Source organism: Mus musculus, chromosome 2 (assembly GCF_000001635.26).
Source record: "Mus musculus strain C57BL/6J chromosome 2, GRCm38.p6 C57BL/6J".
In the NCBI taxonomy this organism is placed as follows: Eukaryota; Metazoa; Chordata; class Mammalia; order Rodentia; family Muridae; genus Mus; species Mus musculus.
In genome coordinates this window covers 84,838,162-84,864,043 of record NC_000068.7, presented here as the reverse complement: position 1 = coordinate 84,864,043, position 25,882 = coordinate 84,838,162, and the positions used below count along the sequence as shown (strand labels likewise).

The 25,882-nt window shown below is 48.6% G+C and overlaps 1 protein-coding gene and 1 long non-coding RNA gene across 11 annotated transcripts; one reads left to right on the top strand and one right to left on the bottom strand.

Annotated features, from left to right (window-relative positions):
* Positions 1-457: 457 nt before the first annotated feature.
* Slc43a1 (solute carrier family 43, member 1) lies at positions 458-25,189 on the bottom strand. Of its 10 annotated transcripts, none has more exons than NM_001081349.2 (15): positions 24,363-24,636; positions 23,039-23,205; positions 14,201-14,378; positions 14,037-14,092; positions 13,852-13,928; positions 11,284-11,376; positions 9,499-9,632; positions 8,395-8,573; positions 7,141-7,287; positions 6,948-6,983; positions 6,607-6,760; positions 4,214-4,355; positions 3,881-3,954; positions 2,545-2,668; positions 458-1,161 (listed from the first exon to the last, which is right to left on the bottom strand). In NM_001081349.2, exons 1-15 carry the CDS (start codon positions 24,476-24,478, stop codon positions 1,015-1,017), a joined length of 1,824 nt encoding a protein of 607 aa, NP_001074818.2. In that variant the 5' UTR covers positions 24,479-24,636; the 3' UTR covers positions 458-1,014. The 10 variants fall into 10 exon arrangements, with proteins under 10 accessions (NP_001074818.2, NP_078773.1, NP_001077278.1 ...); NM_024497.1 differs by lacking the exon at positions 24,363-24,636 and adding an exon at positions 23,550-23,721; XM_006500230.4 differs by having other exon boundaries at positions 459-1,161; positions 24,539-24,662.
* D930003E18Rik (RIKEN cDNA D930003E18 gene) lies at positions 23,836-25,194 on the top strand. Its single transcript, NR_165656.1, has 2 exons — positions 23,836-24,296; positions 24,391-25,194. It is a non-coding gene; the product is annotated as an RIKEN cDNA D930003E18 gene (long non-coding RNA).
* Positions 25,195-25,882: the final 688 nt, after the last annotated feature.

The following is a 25,882-nucleotide window of genomic DNA, read 5'->3' as shown; positions in this document are numbered from 1 at the left end:
GTTAGGGACTCAAAGCCCTCAGAAACTGTAAGTTCCTTCAAACTCTTCCTTTTTTAAAGTCATCATGGTGTCTGTACAACAGGAAAATAACTAAGACAGATAGCAAGGCAGTAAGTACATAGTTGAGAAGAGGAAGATGGCTAGACAAATAATGGTCAGGCAGACAGACAGACAGACAGACAGACACACACACTAACACACACACACAACACACACATTGTATTGTTTTTCAAGGCAGGGTTTCTCCATGTAGCGCTGGCTGTCCTAGAACTCACTCTGAATACTGGAGTGTGAGCAATCAGGTCCTCTGGAAGAGCAACCAGGGCTCTAAGTACTGAACTATCACTCCAACCCCACCAAGCATCCTTCCTAAAGGCCCAGCCAAGCATGGGTGAGGCAGAGGGATAGAGTTCTGGAAAGACAACAACCTACTCCTCCAGTCACAGATACACACCAGCCAGATTTCATTTCCCTTTTTATTTCCTCTAAGACCTGTAAGAAACAGCATCAGGGAGGGAACCCGCCCTCCAGCCCCCACACCCCATCCTGGATACAGCCAGCCCCTCAGTCCTTCTCCTGCAGGAAAGGATGCAATATGCATGTGCGTAACATATATGTGTGCACACTTGGCGGCTGGAATCTTAGTGTGGTCTGTTCACTGATCCCATGAGTTTTCAGAAGGCAACTCCACAGAGGCTCCTAGGCCAAGTGTGGAGAAAGGGCAGCCCCACACTTTCTTTTCAAAGACGATGGCCCAATACCACTGGAACGGGCACTGTCTTCAGTTGATGGATAGCTTGGTTGGGGGGAGTTTTTTAAGGGCTGTTTTTGGTTTGGGGGTTTTGTTCTGTTTGTTTCCTTTTTTGCAAGTCCCTACAAAAATAGAACTCTTAGTATTTATAAATCCACAGAACCCGGCTCTATGAACACGATGCAGGTAGAAAGCCACAGGCCATTCCCTTCGGTTTATCAGGCCTTGACTGCCTGTCCTCCAAGTCTCTTGGCCTCAGGAGTCTATGTAGCCACCTTCGAAGTATTGAGCACCTTCTGTGGGTCTACCAAATTGGTGGCATACTCTCTCTGCAGGCGAGACCGGTAGTAGTAGAGGTAGGAAGGTAGGAGAAATCCCAGGAACGAGAGAAGTAGGAGGCCCAGGTTCACCTGTAGAACATGGAAAGAAAAGCAAAGGAAGCCACATCCTTACTGGCTGGACACATCTTCTTCAGGGACCTGCCTAAGACTCCCATCATGGAGGAGAAAGTAGCCATCTGTCCTCCAGGCCCAGGATCAGAAGAAATATGGTCAGACCTAATGGGTGTGTTGCCTGTCCCACCAGCATGTTAGATGGTCAGCAACCTGGCAAAGGGGCTGAGGTGAAGTATAGGAAATAACAAGGAGGCCCCACAATGCAACACTCTCACGAGTGGAGGCACCTATGCCCCTGAAGGCAGACTCATGGCAGCCAGTAAGATCCCACTGGTATGACAAGAAGAGGCTCTTGGTCATTGTCAAAGGAGCCAGAGCCAGCCTGGAGCACACACCCAGGGCCGTGACCTTCACCAGCTCATGGGAATCACAGCCTGCTCCCTCCATGATTCATGTGCAACTCTGGGCAAAACTCTCAACTCTGAGTTCCTCTTTCACAGGTCGACTGTGGCAAAGACTGAGCAAAAGAAACCCCCCCCCCATGCTCATTGCACAAGAACTGCTCAGCAAACTGTGGGGAGGGTCATATGTCAAGTTCTCTCAGAAAGAGGGTTCACAGGTGAGTGTCCCACAAGCAGAAATGCTGTCAGGGAGGAGGGTGAGAGTTCTGCAAGGAAGGGACCTCATGCAGGCAGGGGCAGGCAATCTGCCAGTGAACATCCCAGTCAGGTGGGGAGGAACCCTGAGAAAGGATGCCTCTGCAGGTCAATGGGAATGGGACCAGAGGTACCTGAATGCAGTCCCAGGGGCCATGACCAGGATAGTACCCAACCTACCAGGGACCTTATGCCAACAAATCAATGGGAAAAGCTCTTTCAGAACATGCGTGAGGACCAACATCCACATCCCCAAAATCATCTAAATACTGCATGGGAGTGGTGGGCCACCTGTAATTCCAGTTGCCTGGAGAAAAACTGCTTAACTAGACGATTCACACTGTTAAGTTATGAGTTCAACTAAAAGGCCCTGCCTCAGGGGATAAGGTGGAAAACAATCTGGAAATACTCCCAATGTTAACCATGAGCCTCCACATACACACACAAATGCACACACACAAGCATAGATACAGTCATGCACACTCACCACACACATGCTAAAGTTTAATAAAATAGAATACAAGCAGACTGTTGGAACCAGATCAGGAGAGAGACTGATCTGAGATGTGTGGCTTTTAACTCTCTGGGAAGGTTCTGATGAAAAGCCAGCCTGAGAGACCCAGATTAGATATCTCTAAGGCACCTCCTGGTTGAGATGCGAGGAGTGAGGGGTTCTAGCACACACCAACCCCTCCCCCTTCCCCAGTACTTCCCCTGGGTCTCATGTTCAACCGGCTCTCACCCAGAAGGGATCTCCATGCAGGGGTCCCACCATGGCCATGAAGAGTAGCTGTTGCAGCAGAGCAAACACGGCACTGATGAGAGACTGAAGACCTGTCAGTGTCCCAAAATGATTGGACGGGAACCTATCCAGAGGGACATCAAAGAGTCAGAGGCGAGACCCCCTGATGCCCAGCACCCATCCTGCTCCCTCCCCAGATATCACTGTGTTGGCCAGGAGGATTGTTCCTTGAAGAATTCAGACTCTGCATGTAGCCTCTGGTCCCTGCCCTCAAAGTTATATGCCACTTCAGAGCCAGCAGGCTGGGTTCAGTCACCCACTGCCTGTGTGGTCATTGTCACAGAGAAGTGGAGAACTGCAAGGTCTTGCAAATGGAGATGAGGTGGCCAGAGGTGGCCATGCTAAAAGGACAGCTAGATAATTAGTAATCCAGCCCATGTTAAAAGCAGAGTAGGCATGTAGGCATAGTGGTGCATGCTCTTCATTCTGACCCTCGGGAGGGAGAAGCACACAGGTCTCTAAGTTCAAAGCCAGCCTGGTCTACAGAGTGAATTCCAGGACATCCAGGACTATATAGAGAATCCCTGTCTCAAAAGGGATTTGGGGGTGAGACACCAAGTTACTAGAGGTGACTCGGATTTGCAGTGATCCACACTTGAGATGATACTAGGTTGGAGTGGGACTTAGGCAGGCAAGCTTGGGAAACGAGATGGGGGACATGTGACAGGTGAAGGCAAAAGGATTACAGATACCCTGGATATGAGTGTTCAGAGAAAAGACATCAAAGGTGTCTGAATGGCATAGCTGGGGCAGTGTAGAAGGAAGGAGAGAAGCTGCCTTCTGCTGAGATGGCTCCAGGAAGCATTAGCCAACCACGTACCCAGAGCCTTCCCATGAGGGGATATTGCATGATGTAATCCATGCAGAAAAGTATGTCAACAGTGCCTTGAAGTTGGAATGAGGAGAGGAGGGAATCAAGGTTGCTCATTGAGATACTACAAGAAATCTCTACAAGATGGGTGGGGAGGAAGGGCACAACCCAGCTCCGGGGTCAAAACATTCATCAGAAGAGACTCCCATTTTCTTTAGGAAAGACATTATAACTTTGGCATCTCTGTGAATAGGGCGTGCACTACCTGTAATCATTGAGTTTCTGCTATGAGATATGAACAGCCAGTTTCCATGACCACATCCCCCTCTGACAAGTCAATGCTGGGGGGTGGGAGGGAGGCAGGAGTGATGTTGCTTTAGAACACTGGGTCCCTTTCAGCTCTGGCTAAGCATCCCTAACTATGCAGGCAAAGCTCCAGAAGGCAACTTGGTCCATGTGACTCACACAGCAGCGTAGAGACCTCCACAGGCTGAGTGGAAGAAACCGCGAACTATGGTATGCAGGACAAAGGCCAGCAACTGAAATCCAAGACAGAGAGAGAGAGGGAAGAGAGTCAGAAAGATCAAGGCAGAAAGAGGAGGGACTCAGGCCTTTCTGGGCCATCTACACGGTTCTACCCTGGCCCACCCCTCACCAACATGATCTACTAGGCATGCCTCCTGGAACACCTAGGAAACAGACATGGAACAGAGCCATGCTTGTGGACCATGCAGACGCTGGTAGAGCATTCCCAGGGGGAAGTCCTAGAAATGGAGAGGGGCAGAGGAAAGCAGGTACCTGCAGGTGTAAGTTCTTGATGAGGCAGGCGATGCCGAAACCCACAAGCAGGATGTTGGTCAGGGTGAAGGCATTGATGGCATTGGTGAGCTTTTGTACCTTGCGGTAGCGTGGTCTAGTGAACTTGGTGCTAGCCCCATCTCTGAAAAAGAACAGGCAGTCTCTAGCCTCTGCCTAGAACTCCCTGGAAGCACCTTGGTACTAGCCTGGCCCCATCCCCTGCTGGTATGTTTGTAGTTGGGAAAGCATCAAAGGCAGAAAACCATTTCTCCATCTAGAGAGATGACTTAGTCAGTGAAGTACTTGTCTGGCAAATGTGAAACTCTTAGTCTAACCACTAGATGTCATAGATAGATAGATAGATAGATAGATAGATAGATAGATAGATAGATAGATAGATAGACAGACAGACAGATAGATAGACAGACACATACATACATACATACATACATACATACATACATACATACATACATACACACACACACATATACATATACATATATTTCCCCTAGGAATTGCTAAACAGCATAGTGCACATCTTTAGTCCTAGCAATTCAAGGCCAGCTTGGCCCACATGATGAGTGCTATCCTGTATATAAAGGTGGTATATACTTGTCAACCCAAGGCTGGGGAGGTACAGACAGGTGGATCCTTGGATCTCACTGGCTATTCAGTCAAGCTTACTGGGCTAGAGGTCCACACCAGTGAGAGAACCTATTTCAAACTGAAAACCATAGGCAATACCTGAGGAACAACAGCCAAGGTTGTCCTCTGCCCTCTACCCACGTGTGTGCATGTTCACACACATACATACATTCATACTCACCTGCAAAAAAAAAAGTAAAAACATTTTTCTTTAAGTGTGGCTCCCTCATCTAACTAGATAAGCACCAACTTGAGGGGGCACTTAAGGTATAAATCTACAGACCTATCCCCAGAATGCAGAATGTCTGGAGGCCCAGGAAATCAGCCTGGCAAGTGTCCCAAATGTGTCTCACACACACTAAAAAGTCAGAAGATCAGAGGTGAGAAGGCAGCTACAGAAAGAATGCCTCATAGCAACCGCCCCCACCAGCCTGAACAAAAGCAGATGCCAGTCTGGGCACAGTTTGGCATGACTGCCCAGGAATCTCCCCTGTGGCATGGCCAAGAGCTCTGGGGACAGCCCAGGAAAAAGAACATCAGGCTGGGGTGAGCACAAGCTGCCTGTCTGTCCTGTCAGATGGGCTCTGTAAATGGGCTTTGATCATCAAGAGTAGAAAGCAGGGGTCCAGAGAAAAAAAGGAAGCCACTGGGTCCATCCTTAGGTACCTTTTCTCCTAATCCCCCTCCCCCGCATTCTCAGAGCAGATGGGTTCACAAAGGACAAAGTTGTCATGATCCCCAAGTTCAACCCAACTTCAGTCTTCAGCCAACAAGATGCCCAGGATAACCCCAGGCCATCCTCTACTATAGCTGGCTCACTGTGTGTGAGCCCAGGTCATGACAGAGGTGATAGTCAGTTACTACTAAGACACCATTACAGAAGACACAATCGCTTCTACCTTCACCTCTCCCCGCTCTCAGAACTCTTTTTTCCAGGAAGCCATCTGTCATATCTAAAGTAGTCCTATTATGGGCCACTTCATGCTCAGTCACACTGGCAAACCTGGAAGCAGTTATCCCATCCAGGCAGTACTTTGGATGGCAGAGCTATGGTAGGAAGCTAGAACAAAGCCTTATGAGAAACCCCAGACCAAAGACATCCAGCTGAGGTATTTCCAGACTCCCTGCCCTTAACAGCCATGTGTAATAGTGAAGATTGGTGATTTGGGAACAAGGCACTGCATTCCACAGCAACAGAGAGCTAATAAACCAGCCCCCTTTCCCCTAGCCTTTGTTTTGAAGTTGCCTGGGTCTCACTCCGTAGCCAAAGTAAGCCTAGTCCTACCATGTAGCCTAGGCTGACCTTAAGCTCATAGCAAGCGCCTGCTTCAGCCTCCTACTTAGATAACAGGCGTAAGTACCCAAGCTTAGACCAGGTTTGCAGTGTATGCTTTATGGCACTGACTCAGGAGCTTGCTGTGTGCCTTCGGGCTGGCTATTTAGTGGTACAATCTCAGCTTCCTAGTCTGTCAAAGGAAGATCATCATGAACTCATCTCGTAGAGATGCTGTGGGATTCAAAATTGTGCAAAGTGCCTACTAGCACGTGCCCAACCCTCAACTACAGGCATTCATTATGCCAAACAGGCCATGCCTTCTCTAGCCTGTTTCCCCCATGTGTAAAACAGGGAAGTGCATTGCTCTCTCAGACCTCTTAGGAGACTGAAATAAGATGCTATATACACAGACAAGGAAGAAATGGAAAGTGTTGTCTGGGGTCCTGTTAGCACCATCCCTACGGATCACCTGGCATCTCCAAAGGAAGCATTCTCATTCAGGGTGCCCTCCGTTGGAGCATCCACACAGTCCTTGATGCGCCAGTCCATGATGTAGCCAATGAGGGGGCAGGTGAGAAGACACAACAGCTGCATGACTCCAAAGATGGAAGAGTAGAACTCAACTGGGCAAGAAGAGAAGTGGGGGTCAGGATGCCAGCATCTGCGTGGACACTGCCACCCACCTCCAGCAGAGGAAGACTGTGTCAGACCCAAGTTCTCAGGACCCCAGGACTACGAGAATGAGTCCCACTCAAGGAATGGGACATATCAGGGTAAGTATGGGCCGGGGCTGTGCCTTCATCTCCCTACCTGTCTCCTCCACCTTCTGTCTCTGCTCATTTGTCTCTGTGGGTAGAGGAGAGACATGGTAATCGGATGCTTAGCCAGATGATCCTCTGAGCTGAGCTGCACACACACACACACACACACACACACACACACACACACACACACACACACAATCATGCTCCCACCCTTGCACAGGGTTTCCAGAGAGCCTTACCACGTTCCTTGCCACCAGTCACAATGAACTCCAGGATCTTGTTCATAGCACCCATATAGAAGATGACCCGAAGCTGGGTCATGCCCATGGTGACAAGGCTCCACAGGAAAATGGGGGAGCAGAGGCTCTTGCGAAAAGGGACAGACTCTGAGGAGACAGTGGGTGGAAGGTCAAACACTTCTGCTGTTCAGCTCATATGGAACTAGTGTAACTATGATGCTGTGTGACTTCAGAGAGGAAGAGGACTCTTCAGAGACAAAAAAGCTTCAGGTACAGTGTGCTCTAAGCTCCTGGCAAGCTCTATAACAGCCTCCAAAGCATATTTCCAAGTGACCTCTAAATGCTTCCTGTGTTCATAGATTAGCAATATTTATGGAGCAGCTGCTATGAACTCACACCTGATAAGCTTTGTTTTCAGCAAGTCAATTTTGCAACAACCTTTTTTTTTTTTTTAATTTTATTTTATTTTGAGATAGGCCTTCCCACAGTGAGGAAACTGCTGCTCAGACAAATAAATGATTAGCCTGAATGGCAGGGAGACCTGACTCAGGTTCCTGCTCTTAAGCATCCTCCTGTAAGATGGGCAGTGGGGATAATTACTATTATGGCTGGACCCATGGTGCACCGAGTGAAGAGCTTTCCTGCCCATTGACTCAGGCAGTCCTTGCTGGACAATGATTTAAGGCGTGAAGAAGGCCAGGGTGAGGACCACTGTGCAATGTCATTCAATGGAGAACAGGACTCAAACTCTCACCTTCTCACTCCAGAGGCCATGCTCCATCCCCAATAGTGTAGCTGAGGCCCAGAGAGAGAGAGAGAGAGAGAGAGAGAGAGAGAGAGAGAGAGAGAGAGAGAGAGAGAGAGAGAGAGAGAGCGCTAAGGTATCTTTGGAAATGAACTTCAGCTTTGTGCATCTCCTCCTGTGGCCAGCAGGGGGTAGAAGTATGCCAGACATGGGAAGGCCTTCCCTGCAAGCTCTCTGACTTGGCAGTGCCAGATGCAACAGGCATGGAGACTGGTTCCAGGTGGGTTGAGACAAAGACCCAGATGCCTCAGAGCTCAGGAGATTTGCCCTATGCTGGAAGCTCCTCCTACCCACATCCAGAGGACCCAGCAGGGGTCCTGAATCTGAACTTGCCGTTGAGCTTTGACTTCTCCATCCATAACATCCATAGAGAGTATTATGAAAACCAAGGAGGGATGACACTGCACCCTCCCTGCCCACCATGGTTAGAAACCTGACAAGACACTCACTTTCAGGAGTCTCCTCTGAGGTACCAGGGATATCCGGGGATGAAATAAAGGCGTCAGCGCCCTCCTCCAGGCTGGGGGACTTCTGACTCAGCCGCTGACCCACAATGGTTACATGGGTGTAGAAGCGGTCACCTGTGACCTTGTGGTCCAAGGCTAACCCAATGAGTTTGATCTTCTTCCTGGCAACAGGCAGACCAGAGTGTGTGAGACCTAGCTGTGCAGAGTCTAATGTCAAGGTCTAGGCACCATCCCAGCCTGTCCAAAGGTACTGAGCACCCCTTTATCTGGCCCTGATATAAGCTCCTTATTGCTGCCCCCATCTCTCTTGCTCAGAGCCTAACTTAAGCAGCTGCATATACAAATACCCAGTAAATGAAGGGCAGATGAGTATTCTTGGTCTATTCTCATGAAAGAGGAGCCATAGCAACTGCAGACACTGGCTCAGCCTGGTCCCCTCCAAACTTCAACTCACCTCTTCAGTGCTAGGACATTTATCAAGTCTCCTTGTCATTAGCAGAGTTGGTAATAGCATCTATATCATACAGCTATTTGGCAGTAAGTACATACAGTAGTTACTCAATGAATGCCAGCTATTTGACTATTACCATACATATGTGCTAGGCTGTGCAGAACCACCTCCGGCTGCTGCTGAATTGAAAAGGGACTGGGGAAAGCTGTCAATCAGGTTGACTTCCCCACCCCACCGCCAACCAAAACCAGTACGCTAAATTTCTTGGCAGCCTCCTCTTTTGGTCCATGTAACATTTACCACTATTTCAGGAGTGGTGGTGGTGTCTCCTACTCTGACACCATCTCCAAAGAGAATACTACCATTAATAGTAAAAAGTACATGTTGACCACCTAGTATGTGCTTGCTCAATGAGTTAAAAAAAAAATATCTGCAAACAGGTGGCTCAGGTGCAAAAGCAGAGCTGGGGAATCTGAGGCCATTTGCAAAACTGAATTCCAAACCCACGTGTGACGCCGAAGCCAATTCTGTCAATCACATCATCATAGCCCTGGCCTCAACCCTCTACAGCAGGGGTCAGGGGTCGGGGGTCGAGAATCCGCTTCACACTCCAACCTCCTCTCCCAGCCTCTCACGTGTAGTCAACTTCCTCAGGGGCAGGAAAGGCTTCTGCAGGCCAGTTGAGAGCACAGTTCAAAAAGATGAGACAGGCCAGGCCAGACCATGTGAACATGATGACAGTGAAGGGGACTCCGGCATCGTAGATCAGCTGTTGGGGAAGAACAGGCTATAGAGGAAGCCAGCTTGCCCGGGCCCCACAAAGGCAGAACCCTTGGAGAACTGGAGCCTTGCGCCGCGCTCCTTATACCCAATTTGAAGGTGGGGAAACCAAAGCCAGAAATCAAAAGTAAGACCCAGACCGCCTGCCATTCCCTTTCTTCACCCAAGCCCCATTAAAGGAGTGTGAAGCCATTCTTTAAAAGTGCTGAAGGTGCCTGCCACGCCCTCAACAAGCCTTGGGACTCTCAACTACTACCTTGGAAAGGAATGCCAATTTTTGCCCATGACTCCGTAAAAATTATTCACACACACACAAATGTTATTTCATATCATATGCTCAAGGGAAATTAATGCTCCAAGCTTACCCTTCCTCTGGCTAGCAAACTTCCTCATGGAGAGGCATCCAACCCTAGAAGCCTTATCTCAAGGTTCCCAAGAGCACACCGGTACACACAGTTAGGGAGGTGGGGTAATCTGGCAAGATTTTAATCCCAGAACAAATAGGTTCCGAATTGCTTGGGCTCTTGTGCAAATGGGCCAGCCCCTCTGATAAGAGAACTGTCTCCAATTGTCCTCCCTAACTGTCTCCTGCTGAGAGCTCTGGTACAGGTGTGAGGGAAACCTTCACCTCTTCCAGGAGCTTGGGACTTGGGCTTTCCTTCTGGTGGCAAGACAGAGCTTCTATAGACAGCACCCCTTAAGCATGTAGGAGTGACATAGGACACTCCTCAAGGTCACAAGGGGGTAAGCAAAAATGCCCCTGAAAGCAACAAACGGCCCAAGGTCAACTCTGAAGAACGATGGCCCAGTCCAGTGGAAAGAGTGCTTTGGACCACTTGATGGAGGAAGAAGCCGAGGCCTCCAGCCCACCCCAAGTTTAAAGCTCAGTCTTTCCTCTCCCAGGTCCACCAGGCTGGCCATACCAAGATCTACTCTGGCACAGACATGTTTTTTAACCTTAGATTAAGTTACCCAGTCTCTCCAGCAGGGAGATTTAGCCAAAATATCTGGCCTTCTGGACTTAACACAACCGCTCACCCTGCCCCATCCAAATCCTGTGGCAAAGCAAAAAGAGAGCACAGAGGGTAGGGAAGGGGGTCAGTGGGCAAAGTCTGGATCTCCGTCACATAAGCAAAGGTGGGATGTGGCAGCATACATCTGCCACCCAGGATGGGCTGTGGTGTGGAAACAAGCAGATACCAGTGGGCTTACTGGCCTGCTAAAACTGCAAGCTTCTTGTTCAGTGAGAAAATAAGAATATAAGAAGGGGGTGGGGGAGGTGGTGCATGCCTTTAATCCCAGCACTTGGGAGGCAGAGGCAGGTGAATCTCTATGAGTTTGAGGTCAGCATCATTGTCTACAGAGTGAGTTCCAGGACAGCCAGGGCTAACCAGAGAAACCTTGTCTCAAAAAAACAAAAAACAACAACAACAACAACAAAAACAGAACAAAAACAAAAACCAAAGAAATACAAAGATAGAAAAGAAGAAGATGGAGAGCAAGAGACTAAGACCCCACATCAACCTCTGCTGCTATAAGCATGGAAGTGCCCAACTGTAATGTGCACACAGACAAACACACAGTGAGGGCGGTGGGGGGAGACAACCCAGCCTTCCCCAGCCCTATGAATAGTGCCATACCTTGATTCCAGGGAACGTGATGGCAGAAGACGCATAGGAGCCAATCATGAGGGCCATGAAAGTGGATCGCAAATTCCCAAACATGTTGGGCAGCTGAAGGAGAAGAACAACTCTTATGAGCCGATGAGACGATAATATTGTCCCGGGCTCCCCTCTCTTAGCACTCTATAGGAAAGCTTGGAGTCATTTCTCAAAGTGACCTCCAGGAATGGCAGCCCCAAGAGACCTCCAGGAGAGTCCCAAGGTAAAACCCCTTGGGGAATGTTTTCATTCTGACGGCTCTATCACACACTCAATGCACTTGGGCACCAAACAGTGTTCCAGAAATATCCTTAGAGAGAAGTTTTAACTTTGCCTCATCCCAAGGCTACCTGGGTTTTTTACAATGCTGGAATAGGTGTTAAGAAACACTGATCTAGGGACAGGAGAGCTCACAGATGCTCAATGTCCAGCACCACGGTTTCTCAAAACTGTTTATAACTCTAGTTTCTGTCAGCCTTTTCTAGCCTCTGCAGGGAAACAGGCATGCACACGATACACCGACATACGTGCAGACAAAACACGCATATGTATAACATAAATAGAAAATAAAAATAAAAAACACTGACGTAGTCCAACTCATTTCCAAAGTGAGAACGCTAAAACTGTGAAGGAAAGAAAACCACTCATGTTCGCAACCTTAAAGACTTCCTCCTGGCCCCATCAAGGTTGCAGCTGTGGAGAACCCTCTAAAACAAAGGTGACCTTTAATCTTCTCTGAGGCCCAAATACCATAGCCTACAGGTTCTGCCGAACAGGGATAAATCACAGGAAAGAGCGGGCAGGTAAGAATGAAACTGAGGTGGCTCTGACAGGCAAAGCAGGCCCGAATGCAACCAGTAATGAATTCCTTCATCATCTGTTCTGCTCAGTGAACCAGGCCCTCCAGAAAAGAGAAGGCAAAGTCCTCCGTTCATCCCACTGTCTTCCAGTGTTAGATGCCACACGGAGACTAAAAACTCTCCACCAGAACAGAGGCTCAGTCGAAAGACCTCAAATAAAGATGAGGAGTAATGCATTTAAACAGAGAAAGAAGCTGTCGCTGACCCCCAAGAGAACTGTCAGGGAGACAAAATAGGCTCCCATTAAAACAAGGTTTCCTGGTGCCCTCTATCTGTTACGTACACTGTCAAGGACACCAGGAAATGATCCCTTTACCGAAAGGGTCGAAGAGGCTCTGTCTAAGCCTGGCACTAGCGAGAGCTAACCACAGGGTGACCCTGGAGGTAGCATACTGGCAGTAGTTAGAGCCCACGGGCAGTCTGCAACAGCAAAAGGCTCTTGGTTAGGCTTGTCAGCGGGGGGCAGGGCCAACAAGTGGTGGGGCGGGGCGGGGCCGGCGTCAGGCCCCACCATTGGCTGGATATTACCAAGGCGTTGACCGCTGAGGAGCACACACTGTCTGGCCCTCCAATCCCCTCTACGACCCCGGGCAGGGTCCAGGTCAAGCCTCCTGTTCCAGTCCCAGAAGAGATTTAGAGACCTGAGCCAATGTGCACAGCGGGAAAGGGTTGCTGCACCGAGGGGTGGATCAGAAGGGATCAGCTTCCTTGAAAGTTGTGAAATGTCCCCAGCTGCAGTTAAAGGCAGCTGCTAGGATGAGAAATTCGGCCAAAACACCCAGTTTGGCCGCATCAGAGATAAACAACCAAAAAGAAAAAGAAAAAAAAGGCCCAACAAGAAATTCCCTACCCCACCCCCACCCTGCTGAATTTTAACCCTTATACCCACAGACATACATAAACATATAGAGTAAAACAAACACACAGAGACGTAATAGGTTGAGCCACATGAAAGGGTTAGTTTTGTAGGTCGAAGACAGTCAACTATTGGCAAATTCACACAGTCCAGGCTCACAGATGCATTTTCACACAAGCCCTTTAACACACACTCACTCCCCTATAATGTGGCAAAGGTCCCCTGGGCTCAGCTGCTCCTCTGCCCTCAGGACCACATTACCCAGTTGAGCTCTCTTTCCAGTATTTATTTATGACATGATTTATTAGTTTGCTTGCTTATTGGGTTTTCTGTTCCACCCCTCCCTAGTCCCCCATATGGAAGCTTCTGGAAGGTGAGGACATAGTCCTGTTTGTACTGTAGGCTCAGTGCAGGAACAGATCTCAAATGACAATACAGGCTCAGTACACACACAAAGTCTCACCCACGCACTGCCCCGTGCCTACCCTCAGTTCTCCACCTGCACAGTCTCACACACAAGCACTTGATCTGAGACACTCATCCTTTCTTGTGATTCTAAAGTTGTTTTTATTTATGTGTATGAGTGTGTCTGGTGTGCTTTGTGTGCTGTCCCCTCGAACGCCGAAGAGGGTGTTAGTTTCTCTGGTGCTTGAGTTATAGGCAGTTGTGAGCTAGAGGCCTAGGGGTGCTGACAACCCAATCTGGTCCTCTAGAAGAACAGCATAACGTTCTGAACTGCTGAGCCATCTCTTCAGCCCCCTCTCACTCATTTCTAACCCCACCCACTCCTAGGTGTCTGGATGGCAGCCAGGGCAAATCAGTAATACTCACCGTGAGTGAGGTAAACGTTAAGCAGATGCCAGCAAATCCATTCAAGGACAGTGCCAGGAATATCAATGGAGACAAAACTGGGAAGAGAAAGAAGGGTAGATGAGGGCATTTGTGGGGCCGTGAGAGTCAAGGCCCACCTTCATCTCACCCATTCTAGAGAAGGCACACGAAGGCAGGTGGCTTACCTTCAGTGTCCCTGGAGGCCAAGGCCATTAGAGTGCAGGATGCGGCAAAGCAGGCACTGTAAGGACACAGAAACATGGGGCATGATTTTTTTTTTTTTTTTTTGCCTCCCTTCCTCTGCATCACCTTCCTGGCCCTGCATCTCCGCACAACCCAGCCACCTCACCTGCCCACCAGTCGAAGAGGCCTGGGCCCAAAGCGGTCCATGAGAATTCCCAGAGGCAGTGTGGTAGCACTCAGCAGGAAGGAGCCAATGGTGAAACCCAGGTTGAGCATCTTTTCCTGCTGGTCACAGCTTGTCCACTGATGCTGTTCATCTTGGGTGGTATTGGTCCTGTTCTCAGCTGAGGAGGGGAAAGGGAGGGTTCAGCACATGCAACAGAATCAAGAAGCCCGGCCCAGAGGTCCTGCCTTCCAATCCAGGCCTCTAGCTTGAACCAACCAGGTGTCCCTGGAAGTAATAGGCTCTGTCTGGGGTGGGAAAGGAGCTCCCGAATGACAGCCATTAGCACCTGGCCCTGGGAGACTCACATACATTCTCAGTGTGAGGCTACAGCCAGCCCAGTTGAGAAAGTGAACGTCATGGCATGTAAAGTTATAATAGTCGCTGGAGAACACCAATGAGGAGCACCCCAAGTCAGGGACTGGTTCTTTAATGCGCGCAATAAGAATGCACATAAAAAGTAGACACCTTCTCAGCAAATGATATTACGATAGTAATAGCTTGTACTATTTAGCACTTAACTATGTTCCAAGCACTGTTCTGCACAGACCTTGTAAGTCACAGCAAGGCCCCATTAATAAAACATCCCAGCCCCCACATGAAGACACCAATGTGCTGCCTTCCGAGGGCAGAGCTCAGCTGTGAACTTGGGAGCTGTAACGAGGTAGAATAAAGGGGAAAGAGGGGTGATTTTATTTAACTCTGTGCACTGAGCCACAAGGTGGTTGCCTCCGAATTGTTTCTGGGCAGTGGTGCCAAGGGAAAACAGGGCATTACCTGGGAGACAGACCAAACAGGGTCTTCATTCCCATCGTCCACCTGACTAGTTAGGTGGACCTGGGAAACTTACTCTATGCCCCAGGCTCCTTGTCTGCTAACAAGGGCAGAAAATGAGCAGCCTCCGTTGGAGACAGTGAAGAGCGTTTTGCAGAGTTCCTGGCCCAGGGGAAAGGGCTGAGGCACATTCCAGAGCTCTTTGGAATAGCTGACAGTGAGGTTGAGCCCAGACCCACAAGATCCTATCCTAGGACTAGAAGCTCTGCAAAAGGCTCATCACGGGGAACAAATGGGTGCTGATTAAAGAGTGACGTGAACTGCTCATAATCATTCATGCATGAATTCCCAGGCCTCAAGAGGCTGACATGGGATTGCTTTGAGGTCAGCCTGAGCTACATAGTGAGTTCCAGGCCAGCCTGAGCTATGCATGAGACTGTGCCTTGAGAGTGAGACAGAGACAGAGACAGGCAGACTGACAGAGAGACAGAGAATCATTAACTAAAAATACAAAGGCAGTGAGTTCTGTAAGGAGAATGGAAGGATATGATTGTTCCTGGGTGCTGGCAAAGAGGATGGTTATTGACCCCTGACTTAAAGTTGCCAAAGGACCTACAGGTAGCATGAGGGACCGATCTGTGTGTTAACATTAAAAAGAACATAAAGAGTGCATCGTAAAAGCAGGCTACTAAGAAAGGAACTGCCTTGGGCAGTAACAACTACCTGAGAGGCTAGAGAAAGGGCTAAGGTGCCTGGAGGAAGAAGGAGGGGGCTTTGAGGGCCATGCTAACCCTCTGACTTAACTATCTTCACGACCACCATCCACTTCACCACTGGGTTTGTCCATAAGGGTTTATTCTACACCTGACTACTGGACATTTGCTGTACGCCAGCATTGTGTTAGAGAAAGACAAGTCAGGGGCTGGAGAGATGGCTCAGTGGTTAAGAGCACTGATTGTTCTTTCAGAGGTCCTGAGTTCAATTCCCAGCAACCACATGGTGGCTCACAACCATCTGTAATGGGATTCAACGCCCTCTTCTGTCTGAAGACAGCTAGAGTGTACTCCTTATATATAATAAAATCTTAAAAAAAAAAAAAAAAAAGGAAAGAGAAAGACAAGTCAGACCCAAGGCCACAAACACGTGACCACCACTGATTCTCTCCCTGCCCCTGTTGTGCTGGGCTGGCAGTAAATTGGGTTGAGTGTCACTTTAAGTTAAAATCCAGTTTTCTAGTTCATTAACAATTTGGGCTCTCGCTGGGCACGGTAGGGTGCAACCACAGCCCCAGCTACTCAGGAGGCTGAGGTAAAAGCCATTGGACGCAGGAGCTCTGGGCCAACCAAACCTAGCAACATAAAAGAAAGAGATGGAGAAAGAGAGAGGGGAAGGAGGGAAAGTCAGGAAGATCTAGCTGTTCCTACTGAAGAGGTGGCCTCCTCTTTTGCCAGGGCCGTCCTTCTTGAATAAGTTTATGTCTATGTCACAGCTCCCAGATGCTGGCTGTCATAACCCTACTCTGCTTGCCACCTTTATTATCATCTGCCTGCCCTTATATGACACTTGAATGTGTAGCCCCCAAGTTAGAGACTGTCCCTGCCTTTAAGTCTTCCATAATCGAAGGCCAAGCTCCCTCCGAAATAATTCCACTAGCTTGCACCTAACACCTGCTTTGTGCCAGGTTGCTCAGGCAACATCTCAGTTACTCTTTACAATATCCCTAAAGAGTTAACACAGCGGTCTTGATTACACATGATGAGGTTCCCAGAAGCAAGAGCACTCAGCCACCCAGCAGCCTACAGCGGCCTCCAATTCAAACTCAGAACAATCTCCAAAGCCAGCAGAGATTCACCACACCACCATCCTAGCTGTCCCACAGGCCAGCTTGAAAACTTCCCCAAGTGGATTCTATGTCAGCGAGTTTGTGTACTCTGGTACAGGATCCAGCCCAGTGGATTGCCAATGGCCACTCAAGGTCCACTAATACCTAAGCTCTTCTGGTTTAATCAATCAACTTCTTGTGAGTTCAATATGAGCTAGTTCCTAAAGCCTGATCACTCTGAGTGGCTGGTTAAAGGTTCTCCAGTCATGACAGTCACAGCAGAGTAAGTCTTTGGGATCCAACTGCCCCACTTTCATAGACAGATGGGACATGGGGAGGGGGAGGGGGAGGGGACAGGTAGAGCATGTACTCAGTAAGTAGAAATGTGCTCAGCAGTTGGATTAAGAATCAAGGAAAAGTGGCTGGAGAGATGGCTCAGCGGTTAAGAGCACTGATTGTCCTTCCAGAGGTCCTGAGTTCAAGTCCCAGCAACCACATGGTGGCTCACAACCATCTGTAATGCCCTCTTCTGGTGTGTCTGAAGACAGGGACAGTGTACTTACATAAAACAACTAAATAAGTCTTTAAAAAAAAAAAAGAATCAAGGAAAAGCAGATGACCAACACTGTTCCCAACCAGCCCTTGTTTGCTCCTTATTAGCTGGGTAACCTTAGGGACATTAAAGTCGGCCATATACACTACATGGGCATTCAAAGTGGGGTTAGGTAGTGTATGGAATGACATCTGAGGTTTCAATGACTAGTTATTTGAGCATTAGAAACATGGGAGTATATGTGTATTTCTTAGGAATAGGTATTCCTGTATAGATAGATACCTGTGTATATAAAACATCAAACCCAAGGTTGCATCACACTTTAAATAACAGTAACTATGGCACTCAGAAATTATAAAATTACAAAGGTGACTTGTAGATGATCCTGTCTGGGAAACCCTGGAGATTAGATCATGGTTAAGCATGCATCTCTAGTCAAATCTTGGCTTTGATAGGTATGCTGCAAAAATTCTCTAAAGACTTGCCCCACCTTTGAAATGGTGACAGTGACCTGAAACACCTGGATCTGACAATGGCCTGAGTCCCACACCTACAGAGCAAATTTTAAGTGATTTGATTTATCTCCTAATCCATGTTTGCTTCCTCATGATGCTTTCCTGCTGGTGACATGGTCACACCACCAAAACACCTCAGGACGAAGTTCTGGCTGGTAAGGTCTTGTCTATGGCCCAAGGGAAGGTAATGTTGGAGCCAAGTCCAGTGCTCCAAGATAAGAAGTTTAAAGAAAGACCAGATGCTAACTGAAAAAAAGAGAGAGAGAGAGAGGTCTCCCCAGAGTGAGATCCTACCCAGCCAATCCTGCAGCCAGTGAAAGGAAAAGACCTGAGGGATTTTGATACCTAAAAAGCATCAAAGAGTCAAAGTTTATGCACCAGGAGAGGCCCAGATTCTAGCCCCACCAGGCACCAGAACTTGGCAACTTCAACCTCTTGGTCAAAGAAGGATAATTGTAAAGAGTCTATGGAATCTTCCTCTTCAGTTAAGGAAAGCCACTGAGAACAGGCATGTGGCAAGAGTCTCTCTCCATGGAGGCCCAGAGAGACCATTTCATGGAGCTGTGAAGGTGAAGTCTCGATTGCACTGGAGACCCTAAGATATTGGATAAGCCATGGGAAGTCTGCCAAGGAAAGCCACTAACAGGTTGTGGAACAAATCCAAGAGAGAGAAGTGTGTTGCAGTCAACAAAGTTGGAAGGAGTGGGAGATCTGAAGAGCCTTTGATAACTGACAGGAAATAACAGGATTAGAGCTTGCCCTCCTGTGTTTCCTGCTTTGGTCTAGTATTTCCTCAGTATGCTTCTATCCTGTTTTTGGAATGGTAATGTATATTCTGTGCTGTTGTATATTGAATTATGTAATTTGATTTTTGATTTTGACAGGGGTTACAGTTAAGAGATTGCCAAGCCTCTGAAGGGACTTTTTTTTGAAGTGTTGAGAGAGTTATTGACTATGGGGACTTTGAACTAAATGTATTTTGTATTATGATGTGGCTATAAGCCTATGGGGGCAGAGGATGATATGTGGTGGTTTGAATGAGAATGGTATTTGAATGTTTGACTTCAGGTTAATAGGAAGGATTAGGAGGTGGGTCACTAGGGGCGGGCCTTGAGGTTTCAAAATCCCATGGAAGACCCAGTCTATCTCTCTCTGCCTCCTTCTTATAGATCAGATGTAAGCTCTCAGCTACTGCCCAGTGCCATGTCTGCCTGCTGCCATGCTCCCTGCCGTAACAGTCATGGATTCACCCTCTTATACTATAAGGAAGTCCCTAATTAAATGCTTTATCTTATAAGTTGCCCTGGGTATGGTGTTTCTTCACACCAAGAACAGTATCTAAGACAGCTGGACTGCTCTAGATCAATCCTCAGCCATCAATGGTCCGGACCCTTGAGCTTTTCCCATGAGGCTTAGTAACAAAGTTCTACGGTCACTTTGTGCCCTCCTCACAAAGGTGGATGTGGGGATAGAGCCCACAGAGTCACACTTGTTAAGGAGACACTGTGAGCCTCAGCAGTAGTCCTGCTCTCCTTACCAGCTGAGTGACTATAGGCTCATCACATCTCCTAGTTTCGGTTTCCTGTCCCCCACAATGGGGTTATAATAATACTGACATCACAGATTTACAATGAGATCTAAAGATCTAACAAATAGTAAATAGTTAGCAACCATTAGCATTCTTTTGTTATTTTGTTAACGTGTTACAAACTGAAATGGCCCTGATCAAATTTTGAGTAACAGGTCCCCATTAGCTCTCAACCCAGAGTAAGAAAGACGGCGGGGAGACCCTGAAAACAGACAGTGTGACCAAGGAACCCCAAAGCCTACACAAATGTCAACCTCAGTTATGAGCGTCACACTCGTTGAGTTCTTCAACTCTTTGTTAAACAACATCATTTGAGACTTGCACGGCTCTGTGACAGAAAACTGACAGCTATCCAGATGGAGACCATTAAAGAACATCACAACCATTCAGAACGCAGAGGGCAAGTACCCGTGTGGTACCCAGCCCCAACGGATACATCTACCATACAACTCCTGGACCTAAGGCAGAAGATGCCTTCTGGAAGAGGGGATAGAGAGATTGATTGTAAGAGCCAAGTTTGCTGTGAGACTGCATCTCCTAGAAATGTCAGGGAAGACTCACGATGAATGAGGCACCAGGAAGAAGAAAGGACTGTTTGTGATCAGATAGCATGAGCAAGACAGAACAGAAAACACCCATCCCATCCGTCAGCCTGCAGGGCCCCTTACACCAGGGGGCGGGGAGAGAGATGCTCAGCATTGATGTCCTTTCCAAAAGTGCACAAATATGTTCTGGGGGAAAGGACAAGAGTTCGCTAAGTTCACCACTAGTGCTCAGAAACAGCCAGACCCAACCACACACCCACTTTCAAGTAACTCAAAACATCAAGTCGGGACCTCGTAAGTCCAAGGATCAACACTTAAAAGCCCAAACCACAAAACTAAGAAAACACAGGTGCAAATTTTTGTGACTTCAAATTTAGCCAACGGTTTCTTAAACAGGATGGTGTAGCAGAATAAGAGTTAGGCAAATGAAATTTTACCAACATTAAAAAGGATACACACCAGAAAAAAAAAGAAAAGAAAGAGAACTATATGAAGGACTTAGATCAGGTAAAGAACCCTGACAGGTCAATAATGAAAAAGAAAGACCTAGGCATATGGCTCAGTAGTAGACTGTGCATTCGCTTAGCAGTATAAGGCCCAGGGTCCAATCTCTGAATAAATAAACAAGCAAATAAAACAACTTAAAAAGGGAAGAAGAAGCTGACTAGATGTTATTCCAGAGAATATGCCAACAAAAACACATGAAAAAACATTCAACCTCAGTAGCCATTAGGGAAATGCAAATTAAAAAAGACAGTCAACAACCAAAGCTGAGGTTGTGGAGAAGGTGGAATCCCTCATGCACTGCGGGTGAGAATTTAAAATGTGGTTATCATTTTGGAAAACATTAAAGTTACCTTCATGACCCAGCATATCCACTCCAAAATAAATACATAAACACGGGAGTATTAGCCTTAATAACCCAGATGCCCATTAACTAATGAAGAAAATGTAGTCAGTCCACATGGTAGAGAACTACTCTGCTATTAAAAACAACAACAACAACAACAACAAGGCTTATATGTGGAACAAGGATGAACCTAAAAAAAAAAAAAATATTATGCTGAGTGAAAGAAATCAGCCACAAAAGACAAAATTCCGTTTATAGAAAACGTAAAAAAGAAAACATTCCAAATGGGTATAGCTGGTATTTGTCATAGCCAATCTCTGACAGAAAGCAGACAAGTGGTTGCCTAGAGAGAGAACAGAGAGCTGGTGTTGGTCATGGTACAGTGTGGCTTTTGGGGATACGTATATGCTCTAAAATTTGTGGGGATGAGTATAAAACACTGGATATTCTTGAAGCTACTATATTGTATGTTACAAATAAGAGACTTATACATATCCCAGGCCCTTAAAAGTTCTGGGGGGGGGGTGGAAATGTTGTAAATATTGACTTGTGATAATTACTAGAGTGTATATATTTATCAAACATCATCAAAATGTACAAGGTAAATCAATTTCTCCTAAAGAATTCTTAGTGAAAGCCTATTACCTCCAAGTACAGAAGACAGGGAGAAGCCACTGGATGGGTTATAGCAGACATCAAGGCCACCAGACAACAAAGGGATGGTGCTCTCTAGTCTCCAGAGAAAGCTCAGAGGGATTTGAATCTCCTGTGGGTGGGGGTCCCTAAGGACCCACCTGGTCCTCTCAACCATCCTGAAATGCAAGCCTATCATTCCATTTCAGACTTCTTCCTCAAGGAATCCACCCTGCCTTCCTAGGCCTCACACTAACTCCATCATCTCCAGCCCCAGCCCTCTGTAACTGGGGCCAGGCACCTGGGCTGAGTGCCATAGCTGGGTGCAACCCACTGCTTCCTTAGAGATAACTTCAGCAGGGGTGGGGCAGCCCCACAGTATAGCTGGAGCTGCAAGTAAGGATAGATATCAAGACCTCCTCACCTCCACCCTCAAGGAAATGGTTTTCCATCCTCCCACACTCACAGGCTAAGCAATGAGGCAACAGGTTGAGCTGAAGAGTCAGGAGAAGCCAGAAGGACATTCACATGTGTGTTGAGACTTAGTCATCCAGGGAACTGATGTTACTATTGTTTCTAGGTAATGGACACTCAATTTGCAAGGAACTCACTGGTTAAATGAGATGGAAGCCGGGATTCCAATCCCTGTTGGCCTTCTTTCCACAACAAGGATGTGGGGAAAGAGACAGGAGAGACATCAAACTGCACACCACACAGCCCCTTCACTGAGCACAACACTCTCCTTTCCAGAAAAGAAAAATATCCACCAAGTCCCAGTCACTAAGTGAGGCGCTCCCTCCCTGACGGACAGATGCAGACAGGCAGCCTCTGGCTGCACTAACTATTCTCAAAGAGTTTAGAATTCCCACTCCAGGTCCGGGTCACTTTACACAAGACCAAGGTGATTGGTGTGGAAAACAGAAACAAACGCTCCACAAATATCCATTCTAGAGGAAATAAGGCTTTTAACTTTGTACAAAAGGGATGATTTGTAGACCTGGGAACTCCAAGGTCCTGAAAAGACCAAGAGTATAGGTCCTTCACGTCCATTCTCCAGTTTGTGTACTTCTGTTTGATCTCATTAAGAACTCTCTGTGTATTGGTGATGTAGTTCAATGCTTGCTAGCACACACACACAAAAGACCTGTTTAACTTGAGCATTCCTTATCCAGGTAGGTGCAGAACTTCTAAGAGTCTACGGACTACTCTAGACAGAAGGTTGTCATAGGCAATCAGTCTCAGGATATGTATGCCTAGTGGGACTTTGGCTTTCACTCATCACTGAATCAGAGAATCCTGACAGAGTGGCACCTGAAGTTTGAAGAGATCATGAAGTGAGGCTGTCCAATTCCTAGCTGCCCAGTGTTCCGGTCTTGGGCAGCCCTGCTTTGTCGCTTTGTCTCTGCCTGACCACCTGTCCTTGTTTTCCAACTTCCTGCCTCCTCCTTCTACCGTCCCTCGCGGTCTTCACCTCCCACCCCCACACCCTTCTCAGATATACCTGGGCACAGGCTGGAATAGAAGCCTTCCTTCTTGAGCATGATCAGCAGGGAGGCCCAGCCCAGGAGCACCGCGGAGAAGAAGAGGTTCTCCACCACAGCGGTGCAAGCCATCCACCAGCGCCTGCGGTACGCCTGCTTCAGCGTGGGAGCCATGGTGGCCGAGACTCTGCAGAGAAACAGAGCGCTCAGAGAAGGGCTTCCTAGCGGCCCTTGGGAAGGGTACTCCATCATGGTGGCTCCTGAGACCCCTGGAGCCAAAGAGATGGAGCCTTCATGGAGGCCCCATAGAGCCCGGTGCTGCGGAGCTGGCTCCGCGCGCTCTGGCAGTGCCAGGAGCGAACGCGCCACTGGCCCGCAGGGCGCTATCAGGAACCAGAAAGGTCTGGTCTGAGCGAAGCAACTTCCTGGCGCGCTGCCGGGCTTGCCTACCCGAGCCAGGGCGCCCCGATCCCGCTCCAGGAGACAACCCCCCAAGTTCCCAAAGTCTCTCAAAGTCACCAAGGGGCACACCGTGCTCTGTAGCCACCTCTGGCCCACAGCTAGCCAGCCTCTAGGCACCAGATCGGATTCTCAGAAGCGAGCAGGAGGCGGAAAGGGAAGTCTGGGGCTACCCCGAGACCCTCTATTCTAGTTACGCCTTTCATTCTACTCCTCCTCTCCAGAGCCCGGGTAGAAAACTTCCTCCCGCCTGACACAGCCGGCGGCGCTCGTCCTGTCTCCTGGGCCAATCCCACGGCTGCCACGTGGAGGGAGACCCTGGGCGGGCCCCGTGGCGCCTCCGCGCGCCCCTCATTCCGCCGCGCGCCTGGGAACGCGCCAGCCCCTCTGTCCCTGGGAGGGGGCTTGGGCTCCGGCAGGAAGTCCGGTGCCTGCAGACTTTATAAGGACATACTTTATAAGGAGGCAGATGGGGTGGCCGGCGGGCGGGTGTGTTTACCAGAGGGAACGAAGAAACCCGAGCCCTCCAGGGCCGCGGTAGCCACCGCCAACAAGGGAGGCGATCTGACCCGGGGACCCGAAGCAAGACCCGGGCGAGCCTAGAGGAAATGATCAGGGGAAGAGCAAACAAGAAAGACGAAGAGAAAGAGACCCTTCTCTAGGGGGTGGCCCAGCCCCTCATCTGTGAAACGGGGCTTTTGAATCAGGGATCCCCGAGGTCCCATCCTATAATGACAACCGTGGTTCTAAACAGAGTGGAAGAGAAGAAGGGGAGAATGAAGGGGTCGGACAGAGGGAACAATGTGCCCAGAGACTCAGGTAACGGACGCTTCACAGGGACCTGCAAGTGTGGCTGGGTGACTTTGAGCTGCGCTAGCTGCTCACCTGTCCCCGACAAACTTGCCTCCCGCAGCTGTTGACACCCGGAGTAACACAGAGTCTCCCCGGCGCTTCCACACTCCGGATCTCCTGAGACCCAGGATCCCAATTCCAAATCGCATCCACGCGGGGTGTCTTCCCTGCGTGCCAGACCCAGCGGGCCTCGGAACCGCCGGTCTCACCTCGTCTGCGCCCTCGAAAGAAGCAGTGGATCTGGGAACCGTCCTGGCGCCACAGATAGGTGAAGCCGGGAAGCCAGGGCATGGACTACGCGATCTGCGGAGTTGATAGCTGTATTTACAGGCGTTGGGAGCAGCGCCCCAAGGTGGGGGCGGGGGTTCCCGTCCTTCCCCACCCCTTAGGTCGAGTTTCATGCACACGTGACTCGCCTGTTGGTCCCCAGATACTTTTCTTACCCAGTGCGCCCGGGGCGCCTAAATTTCCACTCTCGACCCCCAGCTTCTCTGTTGACCCCCTGAACTAACGTTTGACAGCATTCTCTACATCTTTGTTCAAAACAACCAAAAACTTGGCTGAAGTTAAACTGGATGCTGGAAAGGCTAGGGTGGGGTCTTGAACTGTGAAGTTGAAAAGGATTCTTTTCCAAAAGAGTCGGGAACTCTTTTGGAGTTTATATGCTCCAGTTAAGAGTCTGCATTTTGAAAGCTGTCTAGCCCGAGTTACCTTGGGCAACTTAATCTCTCAAAGCTTGTTTCCTTCTCTATAAATTTGGATAACAGCATTTGCCGGCCTGTCAAGAGGAGATAGAATTAGGATGCAGTAGTAATTAATGCTGGGTACACTTGACTTGGTGAGCATAATAAATGTTCATTGTTGCCGCTGTTGTCATTATTTCGCAAGATTCAGTGATCAGGTGCTTCCTGTCGCTAAATGATTGATCTTTTGGTAAACCATTCAGTCCACCTGGCCTCAATTTCCCCATCTGTAAAACAGGAACGCTATTCAGTACTTGTTTGGACAGATTAAGGAAGTAATTATGCTGCAGGAAAATACGGGTACGGGTTAACTCGGTGCATTAAGAGTGAAAAGGACGGACCAGAGCTGGTGGTGCACGCATTTCATCCCAGCACTCAGGAGGGAGAGGCAGGCAGAGCTCTCAAGTTTGAGGCCAGCCTGGTCTCAGGGCAGCCTGGGTTGTTACACAGAGAAAACCCTGGGGTTGGGGGCAGGGAGTGGGAGGTGTGGCTGGTAAAATGCTTGCTTAGCATGTCTAAGCCTGAAGGTTTGATCTGAAGTACAGCACAAAGCAGGGTTAGTGGCACGCGTCTGAGAGGTAGGGGCAAGGGGGATCAGAAGTTCAAGGTCGTGTTCAATTTGCAAGAGGCCAGCCTGGGCTACATGAAAGCCTGTCTCAAAAAAAAAAAAAAAAAAGTGTGATTCACAGAGCTCTGAAGGAGCCTGAAACAGTGCAGAGTTCCACAAAGGTAGCCAGGAAGGAGCTGCTGAGCCACCACACCAAAAAAGGAGCTGACATTGCCAAGTGACTGCAACGTGATGGGCACTTT

What these genes read in the sequence shown, in the direction of transcription:
- Slc43a1 (XM_017319273.2), bottom strand. Translation starts at nt 24,620, where the DNA reads ATGCCCTGGCTTCCCGGCTTCACCTATCTGTGGCGCCAGGACGGTTCC. An exon ending in CCTCTTCGACTGGTGGGCAG is followed by an intron (nt 14,093 to 14,200) that starts GTGAGGTGGCTG and finishes GTGTCCTTACAG; the next exon opens with TGCCTGCTTTGCCGCATCCT. An exon ending in TCACGTTCCCTGGAATCAAG is followed by an intron (nt 9,633 to 11,283) that starts GTATGGCACTAT and finishes CTTCCCCAACAG; the next exon opens with CTGATCTACGATGCCGGAGT.